The 15,156-nt window shown below is 37.6% G+C and overlaps 2 protein-coding genes and 1 long non-coding RNA gene across 3 annotated transcripts in view; 1 reads left to right on the top strand and 2 right to left on the bottom strand.

Annotated features, from left to right (window-relative positions):
- Positions 1 to 15,156, bottom strand: part of LOC309493129 — a 130,392-nt gene that overhangs the window by 35,031 nt on the left and 80,205 nt on the right. The window lies entirely within an intron of this gene.
- Positions 421 to 5,183, top strand: LOC309493091 (uncharacterized protein). Its single transcript, XM_082162188.1, has 6 exons — positions 421 to 781; positions 887 to 1,020; positions 1,380 to 1,527; positions 2,677 to 2,925; positions 3,277 to 3,535; positions 4,837 to 5,183. The coding sequence occupies exons 1-6, from the start codon at positions 552 to 554 to the stop codon at positions 5,032 to 5,034; spliced, it is 1,218 nt and encodes a 405-aa protein (XP_082018314.1). The 5' UTR covers positions 421 to 551; the 3' UTR covers positions 5,035 to 5,183.
- On the bottom strand, positions 5,654 to 13,410 carry LOC309493099 (G2/M phase-specific E3 ubiquitin-protein ligase-like). The gene is made up of 6 exons (XM_082162204.1): positions 13,262 to 13,410; positions 12,812 to 13,062; positions 12,136 to 12,264; positions 11,913 to 12,053; positions 11,731 to 11,836; positions 5,654 to 5,914 (listed from the first exon to the last, which is right to left on the bottom strand). Exons 1-6 carry the CDS (start codon positions 13,296 to 13,298, stop codon positions 5,697 to 5,699), a joined length of 882 nt encoding a protein of 293 aa, XP_082018330.1. The 5' UTR covers positions 13,299 to 13,410; the 3' UTR covers positions 5,654 to 5,696.

Below are 15,156 nucleotides of genomic sequence, written 5' to 3'. Positions count from 1 at the left end.
AATAGGAAAAGAAAGAAAGAAATAAACGACTTGATAAAATAAATATGATTCATTTTTAATCAAATTCATTTTTGTATTATTTTTTCCCCTTAATGTATTATTTTCTGCTTTTATACATTTTTACATTTTTTAAAAATCGTTTTAACTTTTATTTATTCGTTAATTATTGATTTATTTATGTATTTATTTTTATATTTTTATATTTATTCTTACATTTATTGTTTAGATTTATTTATTTATGCATTCATTTATTTATAGATTTATTTATTTATTGATTCATTTATTTTTACATTTCTTTGTCTTGTATGATAATTAGGTGGGTTGGTCTTGCTTACCATTGGTTCATCGTTGATTGAGGCGCTTGCTCGATTACTCTGGCTTTGTTGTGACGTCGGGTGGTGGTGAGACAGGTGTGTACTATGGCGGACGTTTTACAAATAGCTAGAGAGTTGCGCAACTTAGCAAATGAAGTTGATAACAACGCATCAAATGACTATGTGTTGTTTAGATTAGATGTGCTTATCGATGTTTTAGGAGAGATATTTGCCGACATGAACGTCGAAGAACAGCCTGAATTGTTAGGTTCTTTGCAAAATATTTCCCAACACATTCAAAATCTGTGCGAGTCAGATGGTACTACGGCGGGACGTCCATCGTACTTGCTTCCGATAAGTACTATTGAAACTTATCTCTCAATGGGTCAAACTGCTGTAAACATTGCAAAATTGTTTGGTGTCTCTGAAAGAACTATCCGGAATAGGATGGCGCATCATGGTTTAAGGTAAGCAGCTCCTAGTAGCATAGCCTTATAACCTACTAAGCTTTCACATTAGTGTTTATATTTGTGTGTTGTGTGGTTGATAATAGGTTTATTTTATTCTCATAGAGTAAGCGACCTGTTCTTAACTGTGGAGGACGCTGAACTGGATGCTCTGGTAGAAGATGTACTAAAGCGCCACCCAAATGCCGGATACAAAATGATGGTTGGACATCTCGGTGCACAGGGCATTCGAGTACAGAGTAAGGCGGGTTTTGTACCTTGACATATTAGCATCCTTGAGTAAAAAGCATGTAAAATAGAAATGAAATCAATTATATATATCGCCAATACAGATTATCTACCTGTTTATTACTGTGAAGTTTTTTTGAAATACGTCAGTATTGCAACGTTCATTGTTATTAAATAATTTAAAGCTAGAAAAACATCTCAGAAGTGTACTTATTCAGCTCAGTTAATTTCAAGTTTTTGTATGCACATCTGATAGTGTCAGTACAGTAATATTTTTGAACTTGTCCTTTAGGTCACCACTGAACATGTCAAAGGTGAACTCAAAGACTGGAATATTTACTGCATATTTTGATGAATTTACCTTTTTTAGGGCAACGTGTTCAAGAATGCATGAGACGGGTGGATCCTCAGGGTGTCCTTATGCGCAGTCTTCAACTGAACCCTCGGCGGCGTAGAAAATACTCAGTCCCTGCACCCAACAGTTTATGGCACATCGATGGTAACCATAAGTTAATAAGGTATGCTGACAATAGTAGAATATTATTTATTATTATTTATCATGTTCATCTGGATGCGTTTTCTATTTCAGACTGAAAAGGAAATGTCTGTACAGTTGAACAAAAGAAAATGCAATTTTTGCAAAAAGCAAAAGCATAAATGTGTAATTGGTGGGATGTGTTCATAGATTAATTCGATGCAGATCTCTTTAACACCATGAAATTAAATTTCATAACAACCATGTAGATATAAGTGTGAATTTGTTGGAGTAAGGTTGAACGAACTGTTATAAGAAGATGGCAATCAGACCTTTCCTCACTTAACTGTTCTAAAATGTAGATTCCATTTTGTGTGTGTGTATGTGTAATGCTAGGGAACTGAGGAACCCACTTGAATGAGTGGTGAAATATCTTGATCAACATAGAAACATATCCATTTGACTAGAACATCTTTGAAGATTTATTCTAACATGGTCTGTACAACTGAATTTTCAAAGACATTATTGGTGGAATTATACGAGCAGATCTTTGTGATTGTGTTGTTAAAGGTCCAGTAAGGGATTTCTAGAGAAACACTGTTGATATTTGAAATCACCAAAGCAAAATGCTCATACCCAAAAAGGATAACACCCCTATTTTGATAGCTCTGCCTCTAAATTCACGAAGACCCCTATGTTATGCGACACAGGCACCTCTTCCATCATGAGAGTACTGTATATGGTCAGTTGGAGCACTAAAATAAACTTTATCATCTGCCCTGCTCAGCTTAATCACCTGACTTGAGTATTATTGAACTACTGCGGGACATTTTTGGAGAGAAGTGTGAGTGAGAAGTAGATTCTCAACTTAAACATCTCTGAACAAATTGGCAGATGTTCTGATAGACGACATTCAACTGGAGACTATTAATGTAGTTAATCTGTTAATCTAGTTTAATAAGGTTGTAATCTGTATTAAAGGCACATTTTGATTAAACACAGTAATAAATAAATATTGTCTATTTCACACCTATTTTGTCCAACCCCTGTATGTAAAAGGTATCGTCTTAAGTATGTTATGTACTGTTTTGGCTGTTTTGATTTACTATAGAAAGTAAAATGTATTTTCCATCATTACTCAAAAGACTAGTTGTTAATGTTGTTGAAATAAATTTTCCTATATCTGTTCCAGGTGGCGTATTGTGGTTCATGGTGGAATCGATGGCTTTAGCCGTCTAATCGTATTTTTGAAAGCTGCCACCAATAATAAAGCTGCTACAGTCCTGACCAGCTTTTTAGAAGGTGTGAACCTGTACGGTGTGCCATCACGTGTGAGGTCAGATAAAGGTGGGGAGAATATCGAGGTTGCTCGTTTCATGGTTTCCACCAGAGGAGAGAACAGAAACTCGCACATCACAGGGAAGAGTGTCCATAATCAGAGGTATAATCAAACATATACAATGCCTTGCTACGGTTTCAGGCCCCTGGGTTTTTTTTTTTCTTTTTTCTTTTTTACAAAGAAATGCAAACAATTACCAAGATATGCATGGTTTCTAGAATAAAATAAACCATTCAAAAATTGTTACCAGGTAACTACCATCAATCTTGGAAACAAAATTCTTTAATTTCTTTTTTAAATGTTTATAATGTATGTGAAACTAAATCCCCACATCTGTAAAATAGATTTTTTTAATTCATATTTTAGGCTATGGAAACTCCACTTCATGTACAACATTATAAATATTGGTCGTTGTTTTAAATGTTCTGTATTTTGGTTATTTTACTGTGTTAGGATTGAAAGGTTGTGGAGAGATGTTTATGCTGGAGTGCTTGATCTCTTCTACACAATCTTCACCAACCTTGAGAATGACGGGCTTCTGAATCCAGATGATGAAGTGCATCTCTATGCCCTCCAAAGGTGCTTCTTGCCACATGTACAGAAACATCTTCAGTACTTTCTGGATGGCTGGAACCACCACAAGTTGCGGACAGAAGGAAACCAGTCACCAATACAGCTCTGGTTAAGTCATCAACTGCAAGACCCTATCCAGGTATTTATATCAAAGCTGGTTAGCAATTATGACATGAATTAAAGGGTTAGTTCACCCAAAAATGAAAATTCTGTCAGTAATTACTCTCCCTCATGTTGTTCCAACCCCGTAAGACCTTCGTTCATCTTCGGAACACAAATTAAGATATTTTTGATTAAATCTGAGAGCTGGATCACTCCTCCATAGGCTTCTAAGTGACTGAAACTTGCTCGCCCAGAAAAGTTATTAAAGAGATCGTTAATATAGTCCAAGTGACTTCAGTGGCTCAATCCTAAGTTTATAAAGCGACGAAAATACTTTTTGTGCGCACAAAAATAATGACTTTATTCCACTATTCATTTCCTTCTCTCTGGGCCTCGAGTTATTTCACGTAGTGTTTTAACGCAGCCCGTCTGTGTTATACGCCACACGTATCTCACACATGACCAGCGTCGGCCAATAGTGAGCCTACGTGGTGACGTATAACACAGAAGCGCTGCGCTAAAACACTATGTGAACCAACTCGAGGCCCAGAGAGAAGGAAATTAATAGTGGAATAAAGTCGTTATTTTTGTTTTTTTGCGCACAAAAAGTATTTTCGTCGCTTTATAAACTTAGGATTGAGCCACTGTGGTCACTTGGACTATATTAACGATCTCTTTAATAACTTTTCTGGGCCAGCAAGTTTCAGTCACTTAGAAGCCTATGGAGGAGTAAGCCAGCTCTCAGATTTAATGAAAAAATATCTTAATTTGTGTTCCGAAGATGAACGGGTCTTACTGTCTTACGGTAGGTCGTCTTACAAGGTCTTATGGGGTTGGAACAACATGAGGGTTGTTAAATACTGACAGAATTTTCATTTTTGGGTGAATAACCCTTTAACATGTGATTGAATGGATAGATAAATATTAGATGATAGATCAGAGGTCTTCAATCCTGCTCCTGGAGAGCCACTGTCCTGCAAAGTTTAGTTCCAACCCTAATCAAACACACCTGATTCAGCTCATCAAGCTCTTCAGAATCGCTTGAGTATTCAAAGGCAGGTGTGCTGAAGCAGGTTGGAACTAAACTCTGCAGGACAGTGGCTCTCCAGGAGCAGGAATGAAGACCTCTGTGATAGATTATAAATTAGAGGATCTTAAATTAGTCTAATGGGCTTCAGTGTGTTTAAATTGAGTTTTAACAGTCTTGGCTCATCAGCAGTTTTTTGGGGATTTTTCTGAGTTTTGATAATCATTTTTAGGAAAACCATAAGTTAGATCAATTAAACAACATATAGCAACCCCGTCCAGAATTTTTTAATTATCAATTGTCTATTACAGGTAGATGCCATGCAATATGGTATTGACTGGAGAGGTCCATGTGGTCACCATGAACCCGGTGTGGTGATTCCTGAAGTACAAATACATCAACTTGCACAGGAGGATGTTGAAAGATTGCCAGACCCAGATGTCCCCCTGTCTGATGTGTTGGAGGTGTACAGAGAGACTGTAATGTTATTATCCGAAATGCTTGAGTAGCAAGTATACACAATTTCAAAGAGCATCAGCAAGTTGCACTTATGTTGCATAAAATTATATGTGCCTGTTTTTGACCTCTTATCAACATTGTTTAAATATGTATCACTTGTTCTGATCTCATTAATGTAATTCAATTAATGCTATTAACCCCCCCCCCCCCCCCCCAAAAAATATAATCAGTAAAGAACAATGCATGGACAATCAAACATTTTTATTGAACTTGTGTAATGACTTTGAACAGCCACACAATCTTTGTAATGTACCAAGATCAATAAACATTTCAAATAACTTGTTTGACCAAAGCTTAGTTTGGTATAAATTTGACAATGTTCTGAATGCATGTAAAAATTGCTTACAAGATTCACAGACTGGATTTCCAGGAAGAAAAAGTGAGACATTTTAACAGTGGCAGTTAATATGAATGAACTCTCGCAACCAGTGAATATTCTTCCATATTTCCAAACCATTTAGTATAGCTAGAATTTCTAGAACAGTATCTTTTTAGTACATCCAAGCAAATAAATTCTTACATTTAATAACAAATGTAATGACATAGCCAAAGCTCTGAACATTGCAGCATACCAAACATGTTTGAGATTTTCTGACTAAATATCCGATTTAGACATGAAACATTTTGAAAAATGGCATCTGATATTATAAACTTAGACCATTCCAAATCCATAATCTGAGCTCCAGATAGCAGCTAAAATATCTCTCTCAAAGGAAACGTAGTCCTTGTAATGACTAGGAAGCTTGAGAGTTTGATAGCATGTGGAAGACTTGGGTAGGTCTCCATCCACCACCTCGACGTCTAGGCTTCTGGGCAGCACATCCCATCCAGTCCAGAATTTCATTAGAAACCGTAAGATATTACTAGAAGCTGCATTAAAAAAGAAAAAAAAAGAAAAAGGCATTTGTAGCATCACAGATTTACATATTGGATTTAAATGTTAATAAAAAATATGCTAACTGCTCATCGTGATTTCAAAATAAGTTAACCCTCACTCAGCATGTTCTTGTTCAAGAAATTACAGTGGCTGTAGCATTTCTAAATGTCCAAATATACAAAATTAAGTGGACTTTTGATTAAATGTTCTAAGCCAATATTAAACAAGGATTAGATTGCGAGGTAAAGTATAAAGGCAATCATTAGACCACAGGGGTCCTTTGCAGGCTCTTGTTATAATACATAATGTACATAAGTTATATTCTTTATATTATATTGCATTATGTGTTTTAACAGTTTTGTTCTAATAAACCATATGATAATTACTTTTGAACCAGTTATTGTCTCATTGTTATTAATAATTGTTCAAATAACTAGATATATATTCTAAGTCAAGGCTGTTGTTCACTTACAAATGTGTGCTATTTTTATTAATCACAAAAAAATAAATCAGATTGCTCAATTAATTGTCGGAATAATGAACCGACTACTCGAATACCAAAATAATCGTTAGTGACAGCCCTATTAACAGTGCACCCATAGACTGTAAAAAATATGGACAAAGCGTCTGTGACGTCACCCATAGACTTTCTGAAGAACGGTTTTGAAGCCGTTTATGGGGGTATGGGGGGCGCCATCTTGGAAAATCCTAACCCCACCCACCTTCTAGCCAATCCATATATGGGTAAAGGACGCAGCGCGCGTCACTCAGCTCGCTCTGCTACTCCGGTTATCTCTGTGTCTATTTTAGGCAACGAAATATGTAATAAAACACCATACTGCCTCTTTTCGTTTTCATTGAAAGAAATCTTAAACATTATAGCCACACAAATGTGGTTCAGGCAACGCGTATTGATTATATTCACTGCATATAACGTTTGCCTATTTATAACAAAACGAAATATAAAACACAAACCTACCTCTTTTCGTTTAAATATAATATAAAAATATTAAACATTTTTAATATGGTCCAGGCAATATGTGCATTTGTACTAAACAACAGATGTTGCAGTAAACAACATGACAGATCATCTTCGTTTTATTACATTTACATTTATGCATTTGGCAGACGCTTTTATCCAAAGCAACTTACATTGTAGGGCTGGGTATCGATTCAGATGTTACAATTCGATTCGATTTCGATTCTCAAGCTCTAATTCGATTCGATTTCGATTCTCGATTCGATTTTCGATTTGATTTTTCCAATTTTGATTCTAAATTAATTTCGATTCGACTCACTCAATGAATATTAAATACAAATCCTATATTTATTAAAGGTCCCATGACATGACATTTTCAATTTCTGAGGTTTTTTAACATTAATATGAGTTCCCCTAGCCTGTATATGGTCCCCAAGTTTCTAGAAATTTCAATCGGTATAAATCGAGCTTTTCCTATCTTTCTCTGCCTTTGAGAAAATGGAGGCTCAATCAGGCTGATCTTGAATCCCCTCTTTATGACGTTACAAGGAGAAATGTTACCTCCCCTTTCTCTGCTTTGCCCGCCCAGAGGATATTTCTCGCCCATGAGAAAATGAGCTAGGAAACAGGAACGCGCGCGCGCGATTTTAGTTTGTCCACGAGAGACATAATGGCTTTTGAACGAGCAAAGCATAATAATTGCTCAATAATTGGATGTACAAATGAACACTGAAGGGTCAATACAAAGCTGGGCTTGCTGAACGTCTGAAACTAAAGTCTGGATCAATCTCTTTGGCTCAGCTACACACCTCGGACAAGTAAGTCAACTAATGATATATAAGTGTGTTGCTTTACTGTTTATGGTTAGCTTGTTACACGTAGAATGTGGCTGTCACATGAGCTATGCAGTTTATGTGTGTGAATACACACACTGTAACGCGAGTGTTGTACACTTCTTTGTTATTTGGATAACCGTTTTCCTGTTGGTCATATGGCGCACGCGATATCCGCATTTCAAGATCGCAGAGCTTGATGTAATTGTAATAAGATAAATGACAGACGTTACAGATCTCATGAAAAGGCAACAGTAGGTTAGCGTTAGCTACATGATAATAACTGTAAACCATCCGAATAAAGTACCGTATCCAAACATAATATTTTAAACTTACCATTCGGAAACGTCCTGCTGGAGCTGCTGAGTTGCAGCTTCTCCATCTGGATCAGATTCTGGGTCAAACTGAAATGCTTGAACGACTGCGTGTCTTCGTGCCATTGCAATATATCCAACATAAACAAACATGCATGGTATCGTTGCGCAAGATGGTCAAGGCCACGCCCACCCTCCACCTTGCGCCGCCTTTCTCCTCCTCATTATCATTTAAGGCTACAGACACCGAAACGGCCTGTCTGAAGGAAGCTCATTCTGGGACTGGTTTGTAGTGGCTATAATTCTGCACCGAGGCTGAATTTTTGGAAAGAGATTTCAGATACAGTACTAGGGACCACTAAGGTCTATATTAAAGCCTACAAAAAGTAGCATGTCATGGGACCTTTAAAAAAAGAAAAAGAAAAGAAAAAAAAGTGAACAAGTTTTCAAGTGTTTAATTAATAAAAAGAAATTAAGAGCTACAAACCTGTATATTAAACTCTTTTTATTTTAGGTACACTTGGGTACATTAAAACAGAACCCAACTCTATATTTCAAATGCATACAATGAATAGACAGGATTTTGATGCAAGATGAAAAATTTATGCTGAAAATTGGACAAGTCAGAACAGTCGCATGTCTTGATCAAACAGGTTAACAATCCTCACATAAACCCACATATAAAAACGTTGCATATAATATAATATGTGCCCTTCCTGTCTAACAGCTAGGACATACAGAAATTGAATAAAATTATCAAACAGTCTGTGTTGCATTAATTATAAATTATATATTGACTAATCAAAGTTACAAAAGTTCTTTATTCAAGAGCAGTGAGTGTTTTTCTCTGTTCTCTTTGTTCTTTGATTAACTTAAAGGTCCCATGACATGCTACTTTTTGTAGGCTTTAATATAGACCTTAGTGGTCCCTAGTACTGTATCTGAAATCTCTTTCCAAAAATTCAGCCTCGGTGCAGAATTATAGCCACTACAAACCAGTCCCAGAATGAGCTTCCTTCAGACAGGCCGTTTCGGTGTCTGTAGCTTTAAATACTAATGAGGAGGAGAAAGGCGGCGCAAGGTGGAGGGTGGGCGTGGCCTTGACCATCTTGCGCAACGATACCATGCATGTTTGTTTATGTTGGATATATTGCAATGGCACGAAGACACGCAGTCGTTCAAGCATTTCAGTTTGACCCAGAATCTGATCCAGATGGAGAAGCTGCAACTCAGCAGCTCCAGCAGGACGTTTCCGAATGGTAAGTTTAAAATATTATGTTTGAATACGGTACTTTATTCGGATGGTTTACAGTTATTATCATGTAGCTAACGCGAACCTACTGTTGCCTTTTCATGAGAGATCTGTAACGTCTGTATTTATCTTATTACAATTACATCAAGCTCTGCGATCTTGAAATGCGGATATCGCGCGCGCCATATAACCAACAGGAAAACGGTTATCCAAATAACAAAGAAGTGTACAACACTCGCGTTACAGTGTGTGTATTCACACACATAAACTGCATAGCTAATGTTACAGCCACATTCTACGTGTAACAAGCTAGGTAACCATAAACAGTAAAGCAACCCACTTATATATCATTAGTTGACTTACTTGTCCGAGGTGTGTAGCTGAGCCAAAGAGATTGATCCAGACTTTAGTTTCAGACGTTCAGCAAGCCCAGCTTTGTATTGACCCTTCAGTGTTCATTTGTACATCCAATTATTGAGCAATTATTATGCTTCGCTCGCTCAAAAGCCATGATATCTCTCGTGGACAAACTAAAATCGCGCGCGCGCGTTCCTGTTTCCTAGCTCATTTTCTCATGGGCGAGAAATATCCTCTGGGCGGGCAAAGCAGAGAAAGGGGAGGTAACATTTCTCCTTGTAACGTCATAAAGAGGGGATTCAAGATCAGCCTGATTGAGCCTCCATTTTCTCAAAGGCAGAGAAAGATAGGAAAAGCTCGATTTATACCGATTGAAATTTCTAGAAACTTGGGGACCATATACAGGCTAGGGGAACTCATATTAATGTTAAAAAACCTCAGAAATTGAAAATTTCATGTCATGGGACCTTTAAATGACAGAGATAATTAGTGGCTACAGTGTACTGTCCCTTTAAGACCAGCCGCTGTTGACAGAGACGCGGAACTCACACGCGGACTCATTCTCTCACGAGGCACAACTCTTCACGTTCGTCATAAGACTGCTCTTATGTTATAAAGATACTCGACAAAAATACATTTTGGCATAATTGTGTGTGTTCTTCGTTCAAGCGCGAAAGATAATTCTATTCTGTGCTGTCTTGTGCGCACGCACGATATCATCGCAAGTTTTTCTGTCACAGTCACGACAGCATTTTGGCAGCATTTTGGTCATATAGCCTAATTGCGTATAGGCTTGTCATAGCGATTGCGATATGATTAAACGTGCAGCACTAATTGAGGTTATTTTATGATTTAGATAAAACTACCATAAAATCTCACAGCATTAGCTATAAAATTGAGTTTGCAAGCCTATGAACAGTGGAGGAAAACTAATACATAAAGATGGAAAAAAAATCGATTCTTGGCGTTTGAGAATCGATTTTGAATCGACCACATTTTAAAAAACGATTAATCGAAAAATCGATTTTTTTGCCCAGCCCTATTACATTGCATTATCCTATACATTTATACATAGGTATGTGCAATCCCCTAGGATCGAACCCACAACCTTGCGTTGTTAACGCAATGCTCTTACCACTGAGCTACAGGAAAGCTATTATTAAAATTTAAAATGACAAAACTCAATCAGTCAAACATACAAAGTCAGCGCTCTAGTCTAACCATACAACGGTAAAGTTAAATAGCTTATAAAGTTATGAAACTTCCCCTCAGCCAAAACGATTGGCCAGGGAACGAATTATAGATTCACGAGACCAAAAATCGCCCGTTAGATATACACAAGAGGAATTATATCTCATGTTTAACCACTACATAGACGTCAGAGTCAGCGGCAAACGTCAGAACGACTAGCCGAGGAAAGGCTGTACCAGGCGGGGTACATGAACGCTGAGCGCCCGGTGATCGTCTGGATCTCACAACTGGATCAAATTTTCATAAATCTTTATAAATAAACCACAGATTTGAGCTTTAAACAACTACATTCTCACCTGAAAAACTCTTAAAACTACATTTCATGATACAGAAACAGTAGTATTATATTTTAACTGTGTTAAAAAATGGCGCTTCTTATGTTGTCATTCTCCTTGGCGCAGCCTATGCTCGTTATCAGCTGTCAGTCAAGCTGTCAATCAAAGTTAACCACGCCCTTATTTGTCATACATTTTATATCTAAATACGATCTAAACTAACGAGTTAGAAAAAAATTCACCCCCCTCACAGTTGTCAGGCACTCGGAACCTATCGAAAAATACAATAAAAGTCCATGGGACCAACCGTTAAAAACATGAATTTATGCTGTGAAAACGGACATTTTAACATGGTGGTCTATAGACATTTGCTCCCTTTTGGGACTTCCCTCTAGCGGATTTTCGATGTATTGCAGTTTTTCGCACTTCCGGGTAGGCTTCATTTTTCAGATTAGAATGTTGCTGCTTGAGTGCAACTCAAAAAACAAAATAATAAAAAAAATCCAGCATCTAAAGCAAAAAAATCTGTTGATTTCTCTTATAATTACCATTTCCAATGAAGGTGCGAAGGAATCCAGTGAGCCTACATGTGTCTTCAAGAGAAGCCTCGCTGTCTTCATCATGTGTTGGCCAAAATATCCTCTCTAAAACCATCTGACACATTGACAAAATTATCATTACTTAAGAATTGTAGAGCTCAACAAAATTACATAAATGGTCCATATCTTACCAGTGGGGTGTACACTGTATCACAAGTCCTAGGAAAGAGAAGAGGAATAGTGTCTTTCCTCTCAGTTAGCAAAGGCCAGATCAATGTTTCCTTCAAACCCCGCCGAAGCTGCTTTACTTGCTTGTAAGTTCTTTCAAGGACCTTCACATAATTTAATTTGGATTGGAAACATACATTACATTTCTAAATTTTAAGAGTATTCCAACCAATAGTGCATACTCACTGCATGAATGAGAAGTTTGTCAAGCAGCCATCTTCTGTTCTCTGATGTCACACCAGGCAAATCCCAGGACACTGCAAGGTCTGTAATAGCCCTCTTTTCCTCCTCTGATAATTCACCTGTGCCTTCCAACTGGTCATAAAATAATAATTATATACATTGCCTGGCCAAAAAAAAGTGTCAAAGTTTGGATTTTAATAGGCAAATACTTAAAGAGTCAATCTTGTATTGACAACACAAGAGGTGAGCACTCTGTAAAGTCTCCAGCACATCCAAAAGACTTTCACTGAGGTTAATGTCAGGACTCAGAGGTGCCAATTCACGTGTGAAAATTATTCCTCCTAATAGTCCATTCTTTCACAATTTGAGCCTGTTGAATCTGGACTTTGTCATCCTAGAATATGGCCATGATGTTTATTCCTACATGTGTGTTTAAGAAATGAAAAGCTGCACACTCCATCAATTAGGGTTAGAAGAACTGTTGCCAAACATATAACATGCTAGAAACATAATAATCACTGCAATAATGATCCAATCATAGTCTCTGAAGTATTTGCCTAATAAAATCTAAACAACAACTTTTTTTTGGCTGCATAGTGTATTTGTTTTTGTGTAAGTAAATGTTTTATTCCCAGCTAATATATTTAATGAAAATTAATAAGAGTAAAGATTAACTAACCATCTCTATTACTTGACGGACATCAGTATCCACACAGTCCAGTATATCTATTGTGGCAGTTTCAGGGGGTCCACCAAAAAGCACGTGGATTATTGCTGGGCTTAAACCAGTTAAGCATGGACCACCATGCAGGAATGAGTGTCCGATTATACGGCCTGCCACCACAAAGAAGTCACTATCCAGAAGACTCTGTGATGTTGAGGGTATCAAGTGATCCTTTTCACCCTCAAAAAGAAGTGTTCCTCCGGGCACTTAAAGAAATAAAGCCAATCACCATGTTACAATCCGGCATGCATTACAATAATACAAAATGCAGAAACCTTAATGCATCAACCCTAAGGCCAATGGCAAGTAATTAACTGTTGATGCCAACAAATTGCTGCAAACTTCTTTCAAAGTTATCCCAAGAAAACAGAAAAAGACAGAACATGTATTGTATAGGTCACTAACCAAGTTGTAGTTCAAAACCATGCTGGAGTTTTGACATGATGGTTGCGAAAACATGACGAGTCACACCGTCTCCAATTGCAGGATCCCCTTAAAGGCAAAGGTATAACAGGACATTAACGCAAACAAAAATCAGATTCAGAACTGTATCACATTATTAGGGCTGGGCATCGTTCAGAATTTTTCGATCCGGTGCCAATTTCGATACCTCAGTTTCGATACCGATTCCTAACGATACTTTTTTCGATACCATATGTTTTAAAATTAATTTCAACATCAACAAAAATACATTAAACACAAAGCTTTTATTTTCCACCTTAATTGTGAATCAAAACAGTTATCAAAATAAAATAAAAAATCTGGTAAAACTACTCACTTAGCATGTCCACAAAACGTATATTTTTCTCTCCGTTTTGGCCTTCCGTCCACACGGAGACGGCGTTTTTATTAATGAAAATGAAGCTTTTTTGAAAACGCACTCCATAGTGGATACATTTGAAAACGCGGCAATACATGAGAGCAGTTGCGTTTTAGACCAAACATACGGTGACTGCGTGCGACCTGGACCGCATCAGTGAATGGTGAGATATTTTACTAAATAAAATTATCCTGTCAGACGAATTGCGCGATAACTTCATTATTTATTTTTCCATCTGAATCATATCAGTGATCTTTGGTGGGGATTAACACATGCGCAGTAAGGTGAATTAAGCGTTTTCAGGCGTTTCTCAAAAGTTTCTCATCCACACTGAAACGTCCGAAAACGCCTGAAAACGCTAGTGTGGACGGAGAGCGTTTATAAACGAAAACGCCGTTTTCAAATGTATCCGGATTAATGTAGACATAGCCTAACATTAATAAAATGACTGCCTGTCAGTCAGTCATCAGGGGAGAGAAAACACCATTGTGGCTGCTTGTTTAGTAAGAGGAAGTGTAACGTCAACAGCACCGCGACCGCTTTCTGCTCGCCATTAAATTAATATCATATCGCAGCAAACGCTGTCTGCGTGAAGTTTTAAAAAACTGTTACCACACTTGAGACCAACCGTGACTCTCTGTGACTTCAGCAAAACTGCAAACAGTTTAATCCGTCCGCACCTCTCCGTGTGTGTGTGGGTCGGAGCTCCGCTCTTTGTCAATATGCAGAGAGGACAGATAAGCTTGCGCTTACGCGCTCAGATGGAACCGAAATTTGGCACCGAAAGATAAAGAATTTTTCGATACTCATAGAATTGGAGTATTTTTTTCGATACCATAAAAGTATCGAAGTTCGGTACCCAGCCCTACACATTATAGCAGGGGTGTCCAATCCTGCTTGTGGAGGGCCACTGTCCTGCAGAGTTTAGCTCCGACCCTGATTAACCACACCTGATCCAACTAATTAAGACCATTAGACTCACTAAAAACTTCAAGGCAAGTCTGTTGGAGCTAGTTGGAGGTTAAGGCCACATTTACGCGTGGTATTTAGAGAAACGAATATTTCCCCCCCCTACGTTTTCAATAATAACATTGTGCACACAACCTTGTTTTCAAAAAAGTTGTAATTTTAATAAAGTTGCATAAATACGCCGTCGAGCGCCATCATAACTATGTCATAGGGCACTCAAATAACGTTAAACATGACGTTAGGCATTTTCTGGTGCATAATGTGACGTTTGAGAACCCATTTCTCCCAGTTGACACGGCAACACATTGGCGGCGTTATCAGAAATCTCCACTTTGGCCGGAGTTTTTAGAAATAATCGTTTTCTATGATAAAAACAGGGTTTTCTTGTGCGTCTTCCCTTCGTGTAAACATGGCTTAAAGGTGAACTAAGTAACTTTTTTACCTTAACTGAACAGCTTCGGAGTCATTGGAATGGTTATATTACTTATTTCGGGTTGAATGGTGGTCGTTT

Source organism: Leuciscus leuciscus, assembly GCF_965113295.1.
Source record: "Leuciscus leuciscus genome assembly, chromosome: 2".
Lineage (NCBI taxonomy): Eukaryota > Metazoa > Chordata > Actinopteri > Cypriniformes > Leuciscidae > Leuciscus > Leuciscus leuciscus.
This window is presented reverse-complemented; position numbering and strand designations above follow the sequence as displayed.